Raw genomic sequence first — 20162 nt, forward strand, 5'->3', positions numbered from 1 at the left:
TCTACACTAGAATCACTATTTTTAATATGTACTTAATTTTTAGACACGAAAAGAGCATAAATTATCTACATATTTATTAATCATAAAAAAAACAGACGATTTTATTATAAGCTATTCAAAATTACTTATGGTTTTAATAATATTTATTTTAATATTTTGCTTCTTATTATTTTTAAATTTAATATAAAACTGAAAAAAATAAAAAGAGGAAATTGTTTGGAATAAGAAACTGTAACAAGCCCTTAATTTCTTAATAAACTAGTGGTACGTTTAATTACCATTATTAAATATTTAAATTAGTTATCATTTTAAATATATAAATTTATTATCATTATTAAATATATGGATAAAAAAATTTAGTATAATTAAATATTTATTTTGTTTTAGTAAAAAACAGTACATACATATACACTTAGGACAAATGTTCCTTGTATGTTTCGTAATAGATGAAATGTTTGTCTTAATTATTGTGAGAAAATTAGATTTAAGGTTACTCATACTTTTCGTGAAGGAAATGCATGTGATGATAAATTGACTAATTTAGGATTTTTTTCATAGATAATTTTTTCATAGATAATTTTTTCATTGGTATGATAGGCTTTCATCTTGTCTATTCTTAAAATTCTTTATGAATATGTAGAGTCTGTCTATGTATAGTTTTTGTTAACATATGGGTTTGGTCTAGTACCCGTATTTTTATATCTTTTTTTTTTCTTTTAATAATACTTTTTTCATGTTGTTGTTACTTGAAGTGTTAACCTAGCTGAGATCTTAAGTTGCATAGTAATATCTAACATAAAAGCTTTTGTTTACAAAATACATATACACTAGATATTTGAGATCTTGTATTGAAAGAGATATTTGTAAAGTTTAAAAGTTGAAATACATGTTAAACCATGGTTTCTTAATATTTTATATAAAAAAATTTACAATATTTTTTTATATATTAGTTGATTTATTATAATATTATTGATATGTATTTACTTTATTAGATATTAAATTTTGTTTAATATATTAAAGTTTGATTTAATTTTATTGTTATTCTTTCATTTTAAATATATAAATTTATTGTCATTATTAAATATATTGATAAAAGAATTATTATAATTAAATATTTATTTTGTTTTAGTAAAAAACAGTACAAATTAAATACATATACACTTAAGACAAATGTTTCTTATAGAATGCTTGTTTTAATTACTGTGGGTAAATTAAGTTTAGGATTACTCATATTTTTCTTGAAGGGAATATGTGTGCTAATAAGTTGACTAATTTAAAATTTGTTTCATAGAGAATTTTTTCATTGATATAATAAACTTTCATCTTTTTTGTTCTTATAAATCTTTATAAATAGATATAGTCTACCTATCTATCCTTTTTGTTAACATATGAGTTCGATCTAGTCTCCCATATTTTTGTATTTTTTTTTAATAATACTTTTTTTATGCGATAACAGATGATTGTTGTTACTTGAGATGTCCGTCTAGTTGATATCTTGAATTACATAATGAAGTTTAACATGAAAGCTTTTATCTACAATTTACATATACACTAGATATTTGAGACCTGAAAGAGATATTTGTAATGTTAAAAAGTTGGAATACATGTATATATTATTAAACCATGGTTTCTCAATATTTTATATAAAAAATTTACAATAATTTTTTATATATCATTTGATTTATTATAGAATTATATTTATTTACTATATTAGATATTAAATTTTATTTAATATATTAAAGTTTGATTTAATTTTATTGTTATTTTTACATTTTTATTTTAAGAGATGATATGAATAACCACAATTAAATAAATAGGTCTAAAATAAATAAATAAACTAAACAAAATTAAAAACTTTGAAAAGAAAACCGTAAACTTATCAATTTATTTTATACATGAATAACCCTAGATGAATCAGTCCAATCTATCCCGTTTTTGATAAATCAAAATTAGAAGTCTTAATAAAATCAGATCTTCCAAACCATCGTCTCAATTTGTTTTCCTATTTCAGAAATTCAATCTCAATTTATTCTCATTCTTGATAATATTGTTCATAAATCAAAGTATTTTTAAAGATGGTGAAAAAAAAAGTCATTTACTTTTGTGCTATGTTTATACTATTTTGAGACGAGCTTTTATATGTGGATCTTAGTGGTTATTAATGTGATAATCTTGGTTAATATCATTTTGTGTGAGTGTGTTCTTATTATGTTTTAGAGGTAATGTGTTCATGCACTACCCTATTGGCTTCCAAAGATCGAATAAGTAAAAAATCATGCGAATAATTTTAAAAAATTATTGAAAAACATGCATAATCAATGTTTTAATTAAAAATTACAATTAATAATAAGAATACAACTCTTGTAATAACCTATTTGTGAAAATATGAATTAAGTTCAAGAAAAAAGATAGACCGTTCAAAGAAATTAAATATTTTGAAAATTAATAAAAAATTAACTTTAAATTAATGAATATTTTAGAAATAATCAATTTTAAGGAAAAAAATATTATTTTTAATAATATTTCATAAATATGCATGACATTACAAAAAAATCGTTATTTTGTAACGTCAAACCTTTAATGACAAACAGGAGAAAAGGTTAAAAGTCTGATAAATGCAAAAGAGTAAATATTTATGACAAATTCTGTCACAAAAATATATGGTTCCCATAAACATTATCACATTTCACAAAACTGAAATAAATCATAATCAAATGTTAAAATTGTTTTAGAAATTAGGTGTTTCTTTATGTACTCCAACAATTTTTTTCCCTGAACCCATCATTTTTAAAATAATTATTTTACCTTTTTAAAAAATGACATGAATTATTCTTTTTAAAACGTTTTCAAAATATATTTTATGAATTTTGAATTTATCATTTCAGAAATAAAGAAATATGTTTTAAAAAATAATTTTTTAAAATAATTTTTTTGTCTTCTAAATTTTCAATTCCAGAAACATCTTTTATTTACAGAACATGGTTTAAAATCATCAAAACTATACTGTCAAAAATTATTTGAGTTTTTGAAAAATGTAGGGGTACAGAAAAAAGATGTGGGTTGTAAAAAGAAATACTCCTAAAAATTTATCTATATGTTTTGGACTAAGCTTTGCCCTACATGAGAATGTAATTTCTTTTCACTCTCCACACATTCTTCTACACTGTTTCTTCCTACACCTCATATGTTCTTCTATTACCTCCATAAATTTTTATATTTTTAAAATTATAATACAAAATTTATTTTTTAAATTTGAAATTAGCTTTTAAATTACATAATCATTTATTTTTCATATATATGATTAGTTTATAAATTAATTTAAAAATTTTTTTAGCTTCCAGATTATATAATTTAAAAGTCAAAAAAAGTGTCTGGATTTAAATATATGTCTGAATTACATAATTTGAAAACTATTATCAGAATTCATACTTCCAAAAATATATAATTCAAAATACTATTTTAATTATGTAATCTATACGAGAAAGATAAAAAAATATTATAAAAATTCTCTAATAACATCTCCATATAGGAAAATTCTCAATTGTGTATAGGTTATAAAAATTATAAATTATACGACCTAAAAATCTATCAATTCAAAAACGCATTTCAAATCCAAATTTTATTTTAAATTACCAAATCCAATATTTTAGAATTATATTTTCAAGTTATATACAGTCCAAAATATATTTTTAGATTATATAATTTAAAAATTTAGAATATATGTTTTCAAATTATATACAATCCAAAATATATTTTTGGATTACATAATTTAAAAATTTAGAATATATTTTTAGATTAAAATAATATTCACTATAATTTAGAATATATTTTTAGATTAAAAAAATTATTCACTATAATTTAGAAACATATTTTTAAATTTAAATATATATTCCAAATTATATAATTCATAATTTATTTTTAATTACATAATCAATAAATCTAAAACATAAAACATTTTCAACACTCCATGCATGTGCAGGAAGAAACTATAGAAGTGAAAAAAACAATTGTCATTTGAGATTCAAGGCTCCTTTAAAAACCCAACCCAGTCACAGTCTATCAGTGAATGACTAAATAATGACAAGAAATCAAACACTCGAAACTGTTTCAAAAAATGATAAAAATTTGAAAACAAACTTAAGTATAAGTACTTTTAGAAGAAGAAAAAAGAAAATAAAAATCTCTTATTAATTAAATTAACTTATATATAGTAAAAATACTTCATGTTCTAAATAAATAATTTTTAATTTATATATAAACTAATCTCAGTATAATTTGATAAAATATAAGGGGTTGTTTAAAGGAGTGAAGAGTTGAACTAAGTATCAGAATCAGTACTATTGAACTTAAAATGATTGAAGTACATGGTTTATCCTCACATCTAGGATCAAATTTGAAGTGAATGGTAACAGAAAAAGGATGAAAATGGTAGTGGCAAAGGAAGTGATAAGAAACACAAGATATGGAATAGTATCTCCCTATTATTGATTCAGAAATGGGAGACAGTGAAGGTATGTAGTGCACACAGGAAACACAAGAAAATGATGGATGCTAAAGGCATCTTCTTCAATACAAACCCCAAAATGAAATCAGAATGGTAAATATTACCAAGGCCATGCAGATTCCAGTCCCCACCAATACTGCTAAAACATTACACTGTCCAGAAATAGCACCAGAGTAGTTTCTGACAGTATACTAGAAACAAAATTAGACATCAGAAACCTATATTGCAAAACAGAAAAGCCACAGGCAAAATGTTTGAGTACTAAATTTTGATGTTATAGAGCAAAGACTCCACTCATATGGTATTATCATATTAAAAGTTTTTCATATCATACCTAAATCAGAATCACATTTATAAAAGCTAATTCCCATTACATGAACAAGGACAGTGAACCCCTGGCCTAAAACACCTTATGTCCCTCCTGGTGTTCTGGGTTTAAACCAAATTAAAAGTCAGAAATTGTGTTTGACAAATTGTCAACCAGTAGTTAACATAAAAGAACTCAGGAAACAACCAAAATGATGAGAATGCAATGAACTTCACTACTGAAATGGGGCAGACTTCAACAATGGTTTTTGCCAATTCTCTACTAACAGAAAACCTTTGTAGTAAGCCATGATTGTGTATGCAATCATACTGACAAGATGGAATTTTTTTATTGAACCTTGTTATATATCAGAGTGGAAAAAAACTATTTCCCATTGATATAGATCAACTATAGCTAAAAAAAATTTACACAAGATTTTACTGAGTGTAACAATGTAGAGGCAATGCAGCATCCTATGCAATGAATATTCAAATTACGTGAAAATGTGTCAGAAGAGAATTGTTTTCAAACACATACCGTGAAAGGGATTTCTGCACCATCACATGGCTATTTTTTTACTTTCAAGCATCACTTTAGTTTTAAGTATCAGCAACCCCCATTCCCTTGCCCCCTACCCCCTGAGGATCGGAATCTCAAGCTTCTAGATGTTTGCTTCTCTCTAATATATGAAATGGATACTACTTTGCCTAGAGGAGCTAGTTCTCCTGGTTAATTTTGTTTTCATGTTTTGCTTTCTGTTCTTTGGCACTTATGGTCTCCAATGTACAAAAAAAAAAAAACTAAAATCACTTTCTGAATGAATCATAACTATATTTTACATGTAGGAGATACCATAACAATACTGAATTATATGAATAACAAAGTCCAGAAAACAGCTACACTTAAAGATTGAGATATCAGATATTTTTAGCATATAAAAAAGTTAAATAAACATTTGGTTGGTAGGCCTTTGAGACATGTACAAGAGAAGAGAAAGGAACGTAAGATGGAAAATGTTTGACCAAGGAAACTTATATGTATTTATGAGAAGAGAGATGTGAATGCATGAAGGAGCAAGAAGGAAACAGTGGTGAGAAATGTGATAGTCAGGAATTAAAGTTACATATGTGCAACGATGAAAGACAGGAAAAGATATGAGAAGTGGAGAGGAAACAGAACTTTGGAGAAATCAAAGAGGGCAGAGCCTAGGCAGAAAAGTAAGGTTGCTTTCTTGTGACTGAGAAACTAGGGGTTCAAATAATTTCATGGGTAAGAGGCTGCACAATCACCTTCCCTAAAAGACCTCATCACTTGGAGGGAAACTTCCTGCTTCAATTCTATCTGTTTTCAGTATTATCAGTTCCCATCAACGTCATTAATTTATTATAAATAAATAATGTTTAAGAAAAAGCACATACAAGAGTAAACACCATTAATGCAATAAGAAAAAAAAATGCAGACCAAGCAGGAAATCAAATTACAAATGAGCCAAAGATGTCCATCAAACCAGCATAAATACTCATACTGTAGCTAACAAGTGAATGCTCACCAATCAATCAACAAGGAATGCGGGTTTTCCCCAAACATGTGCTAGCTATCATGACATGAACCAGTATCATGAGACATGGATCAGTATAGACACTAAAAGAACACTCAAAAGCCAGACAGCAAAAATATGTGAATTTGCTGAGGAAAGGTGAGACATCCAACTCCATATTTCAACCAGTCTAGTGCATCCCTAGATTTTATCAAGCTTGTCAGCCTTAATTGCAGGGTTGGCTTTGGCTATAGCCTCACGACCAACAGTCTGATAATCAAAGGGGCAATCGTGTTTGTCAGAATAGCGGTGCATTGCACAAAAGAGGTTCCCACATTTGCAGCTGAAACCGGTTAATCCAACACGCTTCCGGCAAGTAGCACATCTGCTGGGACCTGTCTTAGCTTTCATCTCCAAATTCTGACCAGAGGATGAATCTCCAGAAATCTCAGCAGAGACTGTCTTCATCTCCACATTTCCAACTTGTACATCCACGGAACCTGCAGTCACGGCCTGTTTCCCGCTGCAGCCCGAACCGCCATTCACAATGTTTTCAACCGAGGCTGCTGCAAGTTTGTCTTGTTCCTGCTTTAACAGCGTGTCTTTGTAACATTTGGAGCACATATTCATGGTGGCAGCCCTTCCAAAGAAGCCACAATTGTTAGTGCAAAGAATTGGCCTTTCTGGAGCCTGGCATCCTGTTTCATCGTGAGACTCCATTTGTTTTTATGACAACCTGCAAACATACGGACTCAGCCTCTCTTGAAAATATTTACACACTAACAAAAAGACTATTTCTTCAAGAAAGATACAAAAATTCGCACCTGAACAACAAAATCTAATATAGAACATCAATAGAGATGAAAGATACCAAATAAACACAAGGATTACAACAAGAACAATATGCAATACCAAAATCGTAACAACACAAGTATCACCATGACAGTAATCCATGCCAATCTCAACTATGAAGAAAAGGGACCAACAGTATTGTTCTCATTCGGTCACAACTCCCAACTTTCTCCAAATTCGATGTGCCCTTATAACAAAAAAAAAAAAAACTACTCTCCTCTCTTTTCTTCAAAACCATTATTATTTCAAATCAATTAAAAACAAGACAGAAACAACAAGAACCCTCTAAATCTACATGAACATTGAACCCTGAGTTCCAAATCCCAACCAACTCATCAACTAAAACCACTACACTACCAAGTCAATCATGCAAAAAAAAAAAAACCCAACAACCCCACAAGCAAACTCACACCAATAATTTCAGAAACAAAACAACCCCACAAGCCACAGTCAGAAAAATTCAAACTTTAAACACCCCATCATCCACAATCAACCACCCCACCGAGAAAATACATACCCAGAAGGTAATCCAAACCGAAAAGGCGATGAAGCAGAAAGAAAAACGCACTAAAAAACTTCTGACCTGCTTGCTCGGTTTCAGGGGTGCTGACAGCGTGATCAGGCAACCGCTGAGAGAAAAGAAATTGGAGAAATATGAGAAGAAAAGGAGACGAAGTGAGAGAAAACAAGAACAGAAATAATTGCGAGCTTTATAAGAGACGAAAGAAGAGTGAAAGAAAATGATGATATTTTAAATTTATAATTAATTAATTAAATAATGGGAATGGAAGAAGAGGAAGTAACAGGAAAGTACAATGTTAAACGCCGCTAAAGAAAGAGAGAAGAGAAGAGAGAATGGGTTAGGTTGGGTCGAATGTCGCGTCAAATACAAAACGTTACCTTTTTATCGGCTAACTTCTCATTATCTCTTCTAAGTCGGTGATAGTAACAAAATCACCCCTCCATTAGCTCCTAAATTACACTTTTGCCATCCACTTCTTCCTTTGCTTAGCATGCAATATGCGTTCCAAACAAATTAATTATTATATGTTTTCATATAATAACTTGTTTCAGTTAGAATATATTAAAATTTTATCTTTTTTTGTAAACTACAGAATAAAAGTATGGAATTATTTACAATACCTAACTTTATATTTGCAATATTTAGGGTTAATTGTAATTTTGGTTTTTTTCCATAACTTTAGTCTATTAGTTTTTAGTTATTCATAATTTTAGTTTCTAAATTTAGTTTTACACAATTTTGGTATTATAAATTTAATTGCTTATAATTTTTTAAAATTTTCAATTCAATTATTTATAATATATTTTTACAATTAAAATTAAGAAAGTTGAGGATATTTAAAAGTTAGTAGACTATAAACAAATTACAAATTACAAACTTTGTCAAATACATTATCAAAATTACGATTAAGAAAATTATTTAATTGTTGAAACAGAAGAGAAAAAGATAATTTAATTAAAATATAACCTATTATTTTTAAATATAATCTTATTTATTATCCTAGATTTATAGATTGCAATTTAAAAGTTCGTTTATATTATTTAGAAGGGTTATGTTTTACTATAAAATTAGAAAATTGAAAATAAATTTATAACTAGTATTTTTAATAAAAAAAATCATTAAATAGAAACTAATTTAAAAATCAATAATTTTTTAAATTTTTTAAAATAATATTAAAATAATATTTAATTAGATATCAATTTAGAAATTATTTATTAATAATATAAATAAATTTATTTATTTATTAATTTTTAAAGTAGTGTCTAATTTAATTATTATAATAATTAATTATTTTTTTAGAAACATATATAATGGTTACTTGTTTAGATATTTTGTGGGAAAACTGAATAAATCAAGTCATAATTTAGCAAACATTGGATCCAACAATATTTTTTCGATACTTGTACGAACTTTTAAATCCATGTTCACATTATATATATTATATTTAGCACTGTTATTTAAAAATCTGCATTTAAATTATTTTTTGACATTTATAGTTATTTTAATGTTTTTCTTTTTCTATTAGGTGAGTTTTTAGTTGGGTGAAATAAACATAAAGTGATTGAGACATTTGACTTATTTTCATTATTTGGTTACAATCTTATAAGACTAAAACCCAAGAAAAAGCTGAATCTGAATAGAGTTTGATTTTTGAAAATTTCAAAACATTAAATTGAATAAAATGATGTCTATCAAAGATGAATTTACCCATCAAAGTGTCCCTTACCAATTTTTATGTACAAAATTTTGTGTCATCCTAATTATGATGTGTTGAATTAAACATATAAGTAATTAGATACAAGTAAATATTTTAAAAACTAATCATTTTAATTATGTGTATTTGTTTTCAATAATATTAGCTATAAATCATATATAAAATTAAAAGAAAGCACGGATTTAACATATATTTTATAGCTAAAATACATAGATAAATTAAGCTGTCACCACAATAATCCAAATAGATGTATAGTTTGGTTGCAGAAACATTTGTGAGTGGGTAAACACTCCAATGTGTCAGTAACTGTCTGCAATACTCATCAGAGAGGAATATGTTCCAAGAACAGCACAAATGATTCCTAGTACAGTAATTGCAACACTCAGTACAACCTGTTAATAGGAAAAACAGACAACTTAGTACAAGGATTTGGAAAACTAATTGCATTTATTCTATAATAACTGTCATTCTCTTATTTCTGTGGTGATTGCTACAAAATATGCTGTAGCAGTTTCTGGAAAAAAGAGAAAACAAAGCTTCAAAATTAACAGGTTAGGGTGGTTTCCTCCTGTAATAGAGGTCACAGGAAAACATTTGAGGCTTCTGACCATCACTGTCTTCAATGTGATTCAGCTGCTCATAGTAGAAATTATTGGAAGTAAAATGGAATAATGCAAATTTATCTATAAATATAATGAATGAAATGGTGAACTATTACTATAAGAAAATTACTAAATAAAAATAATTTTAAAAATAAAAAATAATTAATGATTATAATGACTAAATTAGAATTTTTGAATTAGTTTATATTATTGATAAATAATTTTTAAATTGATATCTAATTAGTTACTAAGGTTTTAACTACCAATTATTTAAATTATAAATTTGATAACAAAAATCTTGATAACTAGTTAGATGCTAATTTAGAAACTACTTATCAATAATAGAAACTAATTTACAAATCAATTTTTTTTTAGTTTATAAAATAGTCTCTACTTATTGATTTCTAAATAGTTTTTATTATTGATAAATAGTTTAAAAAAAATAGTGTATAAAATGGTTTCTAAATTAATCAATAGAATAATTAATTATTATTTTGTTTCTAAAATTGAATTCTATTTAATAATTTTCTTTATAGTGTGTAATTTAGTCGTTGATTTAAGGTTTAGGGTAATTACAAGAAATTATTGCACATAAAATGGAATTATGAAAATTTATCATCTAATATCTAATATCATGCATGAAGTGTCAACTATCATTGTAATTCAACTACAGATCATAGAATTTATTGCACCAAAAATGGAATAAAGCAAATTTTATCTGCTAAAACTATCATTGTGTTGAATGTAATTCAGCTTCTGATCATAGAAGTTATTTGCACGCAAAATCGAAGGCAAATTTTATCTGCTAAATAACATGCATGAAGTGTTAACTATCATTGTGTTGAATGTAATTCAACTACTAAACATGGAATTATGCAAATTTTATTTGCTAAACATGGTCCAGTACTGTTGAATATAGTAACTATGGTATGTTTTTTTATAGGAAAAGAAAAATATAAGATGAGACTGTTACCTGTGTCTTTGTAGCTTTTTTCCCAATAATTTTGAGGAAACATAAAGTTGGCATTATGGATGACTGAAAGAAATGTCAATTTTCATATTAGATAGCAGTTTCATTCAAATTTCTTGCATGAACTGAGTGAATAAAAGTGATTTTAATAAATTGATAAATAAGAGTTGAGAATATAATCATTATGATTGTAACAATAATCCATTTTCTATGTTTTTCAATTCATAGATTAAAATGAATAAAGAATTATTCATTCCAGTTGAAAATAGTGATAATATACTCATATTACAGAACTTCATTTAGTGGACATATTAAGAACTTCCTCATGACAGATTCTAAAATCTTGTAGTTAATTAGTTAGAAATGATTGATATTCATTTACTAATTTGATGAAGTATTGTAAATAGGAGATTATCAGGATAAAAATATCTTAATATCTTTATTAGTAATTAGAAAAAAATATATACTTATAATCTACATATTTATTTCAGTATATTTTATTTTCTTAAGAAAATGTGATTATGTTGAGAATGTAATTATCATCATTTTGCAACTAATAAAATATTTATTTTCTATGTTATTATTATTATTATTATTATTATTATTATTATATATATATATAAATAAATAAAAAAGATTGACACACGATCAAATAATGATAAGGTGCATATCATTAACTAAAACTGAGAATTTACAATCAAGAATTATTGTTCTTAACAGAATTATACATGATTTCCTAATTTCTTTGTAATATAAACAAGATATATGTCTACGAAAAGGGAAAAAAAAATCGCCACCAACTTTTTTTAATGATAAAATATTATATTTAAATAATAATAGTTAATATAAATAAAATGTTGAAATAAAATAACAATATAGACAGTTATAATATATATAGAGAGAGAATGCATTTCTTACCACAAGTAAACTAAAGAGAGAACCAATTAAAGCCATCACAAGTCCTGAAATTATAATGAAGTTATAATTAGTTTTGAAATTAAATATAGTATGATATATTAGTGTTGAATCTAATCCAAACACACTTGTATATGAAGAATTACTTTCCACAGAATACAATACTGTCGTTTGATCCATGTACCACTTGACCCAGTAATCAAAATAAAAGCTTCTGATTGTTCTTTAACAAAGTTTACTTCTTTGGTTTCAAATGTATGAAAATCAAATTTCATGTGAGCTTTTTTTTTTTTTTTAATTGTGGTTGAAAAAAAAATATAACATATGGGTGAAAAATAACGAATATATTGGAGATCTCAACTAGATATAAAAACATATGGTAGTATATAAATAAGTGTAAATCTCATTAAAATAAATTGGTTTTATCTAGTAAACCGGTTTTATCTGATAAACCGATTTTATAAAGTTGATTTAAACTTAAAATCTATTAAAAAGTGAACAGAAAGTATAGGTGCCCACAACTAATTATTGGGAATGACAAAATTGATGCTAAAAAAATAAAATGTAAAGCTTACCAAAAAAGGGAACCAGAAAGGCAACACAAACTGTAGATGCAACAAGGGCTGTTCTAAGAAGAATGAAACACCAATATGTAGTTGAAATTCTCTCTGGCAGCAACTCCTCTAAACTCCTTGCAAGTGGGTTCATCAACAAAGCATATGTGTTTACTGTTAAGGAAAGGCTAAACTAAAAAAATTACAAATGAGTTTCACAAACCATAGCCAATAAACTTTCATAAATTATGTAGTTTTGGCATAAAGGATATTTGGTGAATGGGTTAATAACCTGAAAGAAGAGCACAGAACATTAAATTAGGGGGCCAAAAGTTGTTGGTAGCAAGAATAAAACCATAAAAATAAAAGTAGTGCTAAGAGACCCAAAAAATCTCAAAACTCACCGTTGTCCACAGTGCAACTTTGGAAGAAATAGCACCTGGTGGCATATTCAATGTTATCTGAGACAAAGTGCCATCACCAAACGTGAGAAATCCCATGACTGCAACGCTTCCGTATATCAAAACACACAAAACAAAACTGTAGGCAAAGAAATGACTCCAAGAATCAGAAAAACAATCAAACATGTTGTGTTTTGCCCTTGAAAGAGAAGCTATTAGGTATGATACCATGTCATTAGGGCTTTGGTAAATTGTGTCTTGTCAGCCATAGACTGATAAATATTTGGGAAAACTGAATGTCCTGCAAAGCAAAATCCATATACACCAATAGCAAATGGAATGCCATTCCATTTTACCAATTGACCAGTTTCATGGTATCCAACACCTTCTGTGGTCCCAACACAAAACACACAGATTATAATCACAAGTGTTGCAACAACCCCTCCAGCTGCAGATCATAACACAAGTTCCAGTAAGTACATTTTAAGTAGCAAAATTTGAAGACAGAAGGAACATATTTTGGACTTTTGAGCACCTGATAGATAAGAGATTAGGCGAAGATCCTTCAACCAAACAGTTGGGAGAATAATAAGGGCTGTCAAAACTCCAAACAGGTGCATAGGGTCTAACTGGAAACTACCCAGATTTAAGGAAGCACCAGGAAACAGACTAGTGAGGTTATCTCCTTCCAAGGTGATGAATTCCACACAATATGACTGCAGCCATTAATAGAGAGATTGTACATGTGGTGCCGAGCACAAAATGCAGGTATTTCGAAGGAAACAGAAGAAGTAGGAAGTGTACTTACATATAATTCAATGTACAAAATGATCTGCAACAAATATCATAATAAGTAAGCAACAACAGAAAGAAGTCGTGCTCTGGTACATTTTGTGAGAACCCTTATACATATTAAGATCAAAGGTAATTAATTTAAGTAGAGAAGTAAATTAACTCACAGATACAATAATACGGCCATATCTTCCAAACGCAGCTTCTCCTATATCTGGGTAGGTAATGATTCCTTCTCTGCTTTCAAAGCACTGTTTCATGAGAGTGGCTGTATAACAACAAATAACTGCAAAAAATATCATCACTGCAATGCTCATCCACCCAGCTTGATTCACTGTGTATGGTGTAGATAGAAGGCCAACTCCAGCCATCACATTAATGCCTACCAAATTACAACATGTCTCATAAAATGAGCAAGAAGAAATAGAACTTTTTGCAGACAAAAGAAAAAAAAAAACACATAATCCATAACAATAATAAACAGCAGGAAAGAATGCATTGAAGTACATATAATAGCAATCCCCCTGTTTTATACTAGAGACACTCTGTAGCCATATATGTTACACTGATCTTCATTATTTACATCGTTTATAAGTTCTACTAAATGCTACAGCTGTGACTTGTGACATGCAAAAACCTTGGAAGGGGTCAATCTTCCCTTCATAATCTTTCAGTTTGACCCCTCTACCTACTCCCCCCGTAAAAAAGAAATATATTGATTAATTGAAGAATTTTTTGCATGCATGGTAACAAGATTGCAATGAAATAACATAGTACTGTTGAAAACTGTCTGAGTGAAGCTGCATCCATATCCAATGGGCAATTCTCCAGAAAAATGGCGTTGTACCGAGGCTTTCTCCCACCAAGTTGATTGATTAAGACCTTCAGAAGATAGAAAAGGTATCTTTCCATCAAAGTCTAAGCTACTCTTTGAACGATTGTCAAAACTAGAATATATAAAACTCGGCCCTCGCAGAACTGACTCGAGATTTGGAGCAGCAGCTATAGTGTAAGAATCCGTAGTCTCTCTGTCATAAGAAAAGGAATGGAATATCTCAGCTCATTAAGGTTACTATATGAACAAATAAGCACAGAAATAAACCAGATAAAAGAATACTACCAAAGCAATTTAAAACAAATTTGATGTTATAAAAATCAGCAGCTCTCACTCGGGAAATTGTAATTCAAATCACTAACTATTACAAATTTGATGTAAGAATTTGCCACGAGAAACTCTTTCATGATCTAGATCATAGAAATGGGCCATGATCATGGACACATGTGGTTTCACTCACACCGTATAATCATTTATCGTTTTGCCTGCAAAAAATATAAAAACTGAACCTCGAAGAAGCCAGAAAATGACACCCTTAACACTGAAGTGTTAAAAATCAGAACAAAGACCTGTGCTGTAAATTAGCCCTTTAAAATTAACGGACACGACAAAAGGAGCCAAAACAGAGGTTACGAGGAACGAACGCATGTGACATCCAAATTTCAAATTAAAATTACAAAAACCACATTCGCTCCTCGATCAAGTTCGATTCCAAAATACGAGCGATGTTAAATACTCACAAAAATCATTTTTGTCGTTTTCAGTGGTCTTTGTGGAAGATTTCACATCATTAAAAATATGACTAAATTAAAGTACACACATAAAAGCAATCTCATCAGATCAAAACTCTATTGTATATAGCTCCATCACTTATCTTAACTACCATGGTTGGATCTATCGATCACGAACTATTTTCAGATCATTCAAACATCATATGAAAACTTCATGTTTAAAAAAAAATACTGAATCCTACACTAAAAATCTCCCCAGACAAGAACATGAAGAAACCAAAGCATGCAAGCGAGACAACCAGAACTCCAAAAGTCATAACAGTTGACCAGGATGGACTGCAACCATGGAAGATACAACGAACCAAAAACAGAAAAACCGTGCAGAGAGAAAAGTGAACAGTGATAAGTATATACTTGTAACTCTGAGGCCATTGTTGAGAAGCGAAAGAGTGAGGTTCAGCATCACTGTCTCCTTCACTGCCACTCTGGTACTTGTCAGCTTCAATGTCCTGGTGCTGTTCGGCATCGTCGTCGAGCAAAAACTCAAGGTCTCTGTCCTTGTTGATGCAATCGTTCTGAACCATGGGTGTGTGGTGGTGGTGATCCGAGGGAAGAAGATGTCTGGTGCAGATTGGGAGAGATATGGAAGCGAAAGGGACAAAGCGTGAGAGAGGAATCGAGAGAAAACGTGATGAATGGCGGCAAGTGAGCGAAAAGAGTTAAAAAAGTTTGTGAGGTTTCACTGAGAACCACAACGTGGCGCGGCAACTGGCACCATTTGTATGGATCTTCAAAATTAGAACACAAACCTTGCTCAAAATAAATGGTTATTCAATGGGAAAACGACATCAAACACACAAACAGACACACATCCTCATTAATACCAAATTTCACAGATCAAACTCACCTTAAATTATTGCGCGGTTACGCATGTTATGTGATATGACAGCTTTTAAATCAGCAAAGTTGCATCCTAATAAATTCCTATTTTAATTATTTTTTCAATTTAAAATATTATTATATTATTATGACTCTTTTTTTACTGTTGTCATGTCAGAGAAACTTATCCTTCTATTAATTCATTCTGTTGTGTGAAATCGGAAATAATCAGAAATAGTTAATGAATAACACCATCACTTTAATTTAATTAATATTTTCTACATCTACTTATTTTTTTTTATTTCAGTTCAATTTAATATATTTAAAACTTTTATTTTTACTTTTACATTTCTTCTTTGTTTAAATAATGAATTGTATGGATTATAGGTTTTTATTATATATATATAAAAACTCTCACGTTAGATATTATTATGAAACTTGACTTCAGTTAGACTAACACTTCAAGTAACAATAATCATTTGTCACACCATATAAAAAAATAATATTAAAAGAAAGAAAATATAAAAAAAAATATGGAGAGATTAAATCAAAACTTATGTATTAACAAAAACGGTACATATATAATTTATACTTAATAATAAAATACTTTATAGGAATAAAGTCTAAGTTAGCAAGTTTATCAACACTGCATTTCCTTCAAGAAAAATGTAAGAAACCCAAAACTTGGTTTTCCCATAATAGTTAAGACAAGTGTTTCACCTATTATAAAACATTCAATGAACATTAGTTCTAAGAATAAATTCAACACAAACCAAAGTAAAATCACATTCAAGTCATAAACTAGTAAGATCCATCTTTTGAACTTGTTTAATAGCATGTATTACTCGATAAAAGTCAACAACCAAAGTAGTCTGAACATATACATATTTTTTTTAATTTCAATTTATCTACATTAATTTATTAATTAATAATATTTTTTCTTACAAAATATTTCTATTTTGTTATTATTACGAAGGTAATGACATTTTTTTACTTAAATAATCTATTTAGTTCTTCTAGTTTATGTTAAAAAATAATCATATTCATTTCTCGTAGAAAAAATATTTGAATAGCACTTAATTTTAAAAAAATTCTAATTATGTAAGAACTTGGATGGGTTTGGAGTTGAACTTTTATCTTGAATTGAATGGAAAAGAAATAGTGAAAATAGAGAGAGTGAGTTTACTTGGTTAAATGTTTTGTTCTTGCAATTAGATTAGACTTTTTTAAATAGGTTTAGTTTTTCAAATTTTTAAATTTGGTTGATTTGTTATTTAAGAGTGTTAGTTGTGTTTTTATGGGTTTATTTTGGTTATCTTATATGTATTTGTATTTTTCTTGGTGCATTATTGATGACCTTGAAATATCAAATATGTTGATAATGTTGTACCATATTGTACATTCAAGAGAAAAATATTTTTTTATTAAAATGAAACAATTTTAAAACTACTTTAAATGATATCACAGATAAAAATTATTGACTCTCCATTGTACACATCGATGATGCTTCTTTGGGAGTTTGGTTCAAGTTACGTGTGCTCAATCTTTTCCCATTTATAGAAAACTTTATAAATTTTAAGAATTTTAAACATATTGAATTTAAATTAATTTTAGTTTAAATCGTTTTACTTTTTAAATATTTTATTTAAATAATTTTTTTTTAAGTTTTAATTTTTTGTTTAAATAAAACATTTTAATTATTTCTAATATTTTTATAAGTGGGACTAAAAAATTCACTGTACAGAACTATCATAATTAATGTTGATTTAAAGTTTTTCAATTAATATTAGAACAAATTCTAATAAATTATTGATAAAAAATAATTGATGATAAAAAAAATTGAATAAAATATTTTAATTATGACTAACTTTGGTTTTTCAATTTCGACTAAATTGACATTTATACAAAACAATTGGTTGAAAGTTTTTCTAATTAACATTAGAAAAATTCTAATAAATTATTCATAAAAAATAACATGGGTTAATCATTACAAACATTGAAAAAAATAATAATAATCATAACTGAAAATTTAAAATTTGTAATTTATATTTGTGGAAAAATAGTTTCTCAAACATCGGCTAAGAAAATCCTATCTGCACTAATAAACAAAAATTATAGCAATTGAAGTCACAAAATAACTCATATAAACAGAGTAATCATATCAGGTATCTTAGTTAAGTTGGTGACGCCTTAAATAAAATTGAGCCAAAAAGAAAAATAATTAAATTTAACAAAATTTTAAATTCCTAGTAAGATTTGAAGTTATCAAAAAATTAATTTATGAGTCTCAGACACTTCTCTTAAAATGACATATCCGGACACAAATATTGGTGTCACACTCGTACGACACTTTTAGGACACTTATCGGTTAAGTATTCAATTCAAAAAATATTTATTGGATTTTTAAAAATTCGAGCAGATTTTAACACAATTTTAAAAGGTATAAATACAATAATTTTCTAAAAACTCAATTTTTTTATATAAATTTTTATTATGATTATAAAAATAAGGAACAAATTTTTTTGAACCAGTCATGAAAAATATCTTACCTGGTCTCAAAAGAATCTGAAAGATATATTTACACATAAATATTTTTTTTCAATTTATATAATTCAAAATTATACAATATATAGATCCGTGTCTTACATTTTAGAAATTATACTATCTCCGTGTTAGTATCCATATCTATGCTACATATCTAATCTAAATTACTCTAATGAAATTCTAAAATTTCAATTTCTTTCAAAATTTATTATCCAAATAACATATTTTTTCATAAAGCATTTTAATTGTTCTATAAGAGTAACCGTCCTAAAATTTTATATCAAAATACACTCAAAACTCTTTAAACAATTTTTTTTATTTGATGTCATTCTATACTTTCCAAAAAAAAGAGTTTTGTTATTTCTTGAAAAAAAATATTTTAAGAATGTTATACATTTATATTTTGATTGAGAAAAAAGTACTCAAGATTCGTTAAAAAGGATGATCACATTATAAATATATTACATTTGAGATGATATTTTTTGGGTAATTGAATTATTTCTTTAACTAGTGTAGAACTTTTTGAAGAATATTTTAAAAAGTGTTTTTGATTTTTTTTTTTTTATAATTGCATATATACTATTGCAATTTTAATCAAATTTTGAGTGAAAAAATCAAAATGGATGTATATTCGGGAAGAAAAGTCCTCATATAATTTTTTTGTTGTTCTTGTGTTTAGTATTTCTCTTATCATCTTGAATCCTTGTTGTTTTTTTGTAATTATTGTCTAATGTACTTAATTTATCTTATTATCAACAATTTAATAAAATTGACAAAATCAACAACCCCCACCCCACCCCTACCCTACTTATCCTCTTCTTTGACAAATTCTTTGTTTTACACAGCCAACATATATTTGTTATAATAATGTTTTATATTTTTTATCTTAATTGCATTATTACTAAAGTAATATTATAGTATTATAAAACTAAACAGAGTTCAACTTAACCGTAGTGTTTTAACTTTAACCTTTTTATTGATGCTATATTTTTTATTTTACTAACAAACTATATTTATTTTATATAATTTCAAATCAACCTTCTTCTAATATATTTATATTTTATCGAAGCATATTATTACATACTAAATTGTATTTATATTATTTATTTATATATGAATATCACGGGTTTTCTTGAATTCATTGAATCGGATACTATTATATTTTGCTGTAATGTGAGTGTCTGATAAGTTTTCACATGCCAGAAATCAGCAAGCTCAAATATGAATACTTGCTCAATGCATACACCACATTTATATTCATTATTTTTCTCTCTCTCTTATCTCATTGTTTCACCAATAAGCAGTTCTGCGTGAAAATTTGCTCAAATGCCTTACATGAAACAACTGATCACTTTTCAGAAAGAAAGCACAGATAAAAAAATTGAATATCACAGATAGTAGAAAAAACAGATAGTAAAATTTGATATGAAAATAGGCCACCTAAGGAAAAAAACAAGCTTTTTGTAAAGGTACACTCAGTGATCAGATGCATCTAAATAAAC

The 20162-nt window shown here is 27.5% G+C and overlaps 2 protein-coding genes across 3 annotated transcripts; both read right to left on the reverse strand.

Moving 5' to 3' along the window:
- Nucleotides 1-6265: 6265 nt before the first annotated feature.
- On the reverse strand, nt 6266-8095 carry LOC137830599 (zinc finger A20 and AN1 domain-containing stress-associated protein 8). 2 transcript variants are annotated; one of them, XM_068638040.2, is made up of 3 exons: nt 8015-8095; nt 7784-7829; nt 6266-7084 (listed from the first exon to the last, which is right to left on the reverse strand). In XM_068638040.2, the coding sequence occupies exon 3, from the start codon at nt 7066-7068 to the stop codon at nt 6550-6552; it is 519 nt and encodes a 172-aa protein (XP_068494141.1). In that variant the 5' UTR covers nt 7069-7084; nt 7784-7829; nt 8015-8095; the 3' UTR covers nt 6266-6549. The 2 variants fall into 2 exon arrangements, with proteins under 2 accessions (XP_068494141.1, XP_068494142.1); XM_068638041.2 differs by having other exon boundaries at nt 7718-7829; nt 8015-8082.
- A 1506-nt stretch (nt 8096-9601) lies between these two features.
- On the reverse strand, nt 9602-16159 carry LOC137830598 (amino acid transporter AVT1A). Its single transcript, XM_090304231.1, has 12 exons — nt 15652-16159; nt 14449-14699; nt 13839-14053; nt 13688-13711; nt 13415-13595; nt 13108-13327; nt 12883-13018; nt 12747-12770; nt 12500-12641; nt 11928-11971; nt 11013-11075; nt 9602-9829 (listed from the first exon to the last, which is right to left on the reverse strand). The coding sequence occupies exons 1-12, from the start codon at nt 15819-15821 to the stop codon at nt 9737-9739; spliced, it is 1563 nt and encodes a 520-aa protein (XP_090160357.1). The 5' UTR covers nt 15822-16159; the 3' UTR covers nt 9602-9736.
- Nucleotides 16160-20162: the final 4003 nt, after the last annotated feature.

Source organism: Phaseolus vulgaris, chromosome 7 (genome assembly GCF_051622355.1).
Source record: "Phaseolus vulgaris cultivar YP4 chromosome 7, ASM5162235v1, whole genome shotgun sequence".
NCBI classification, from domain to species: domain Eukaryota; kingdom Viridiplantae; phylum Streptophyta; class Magnoliopsida; order Fabales; family Fabaceae; genus Phaseolus; species Phaseolus vulgaris.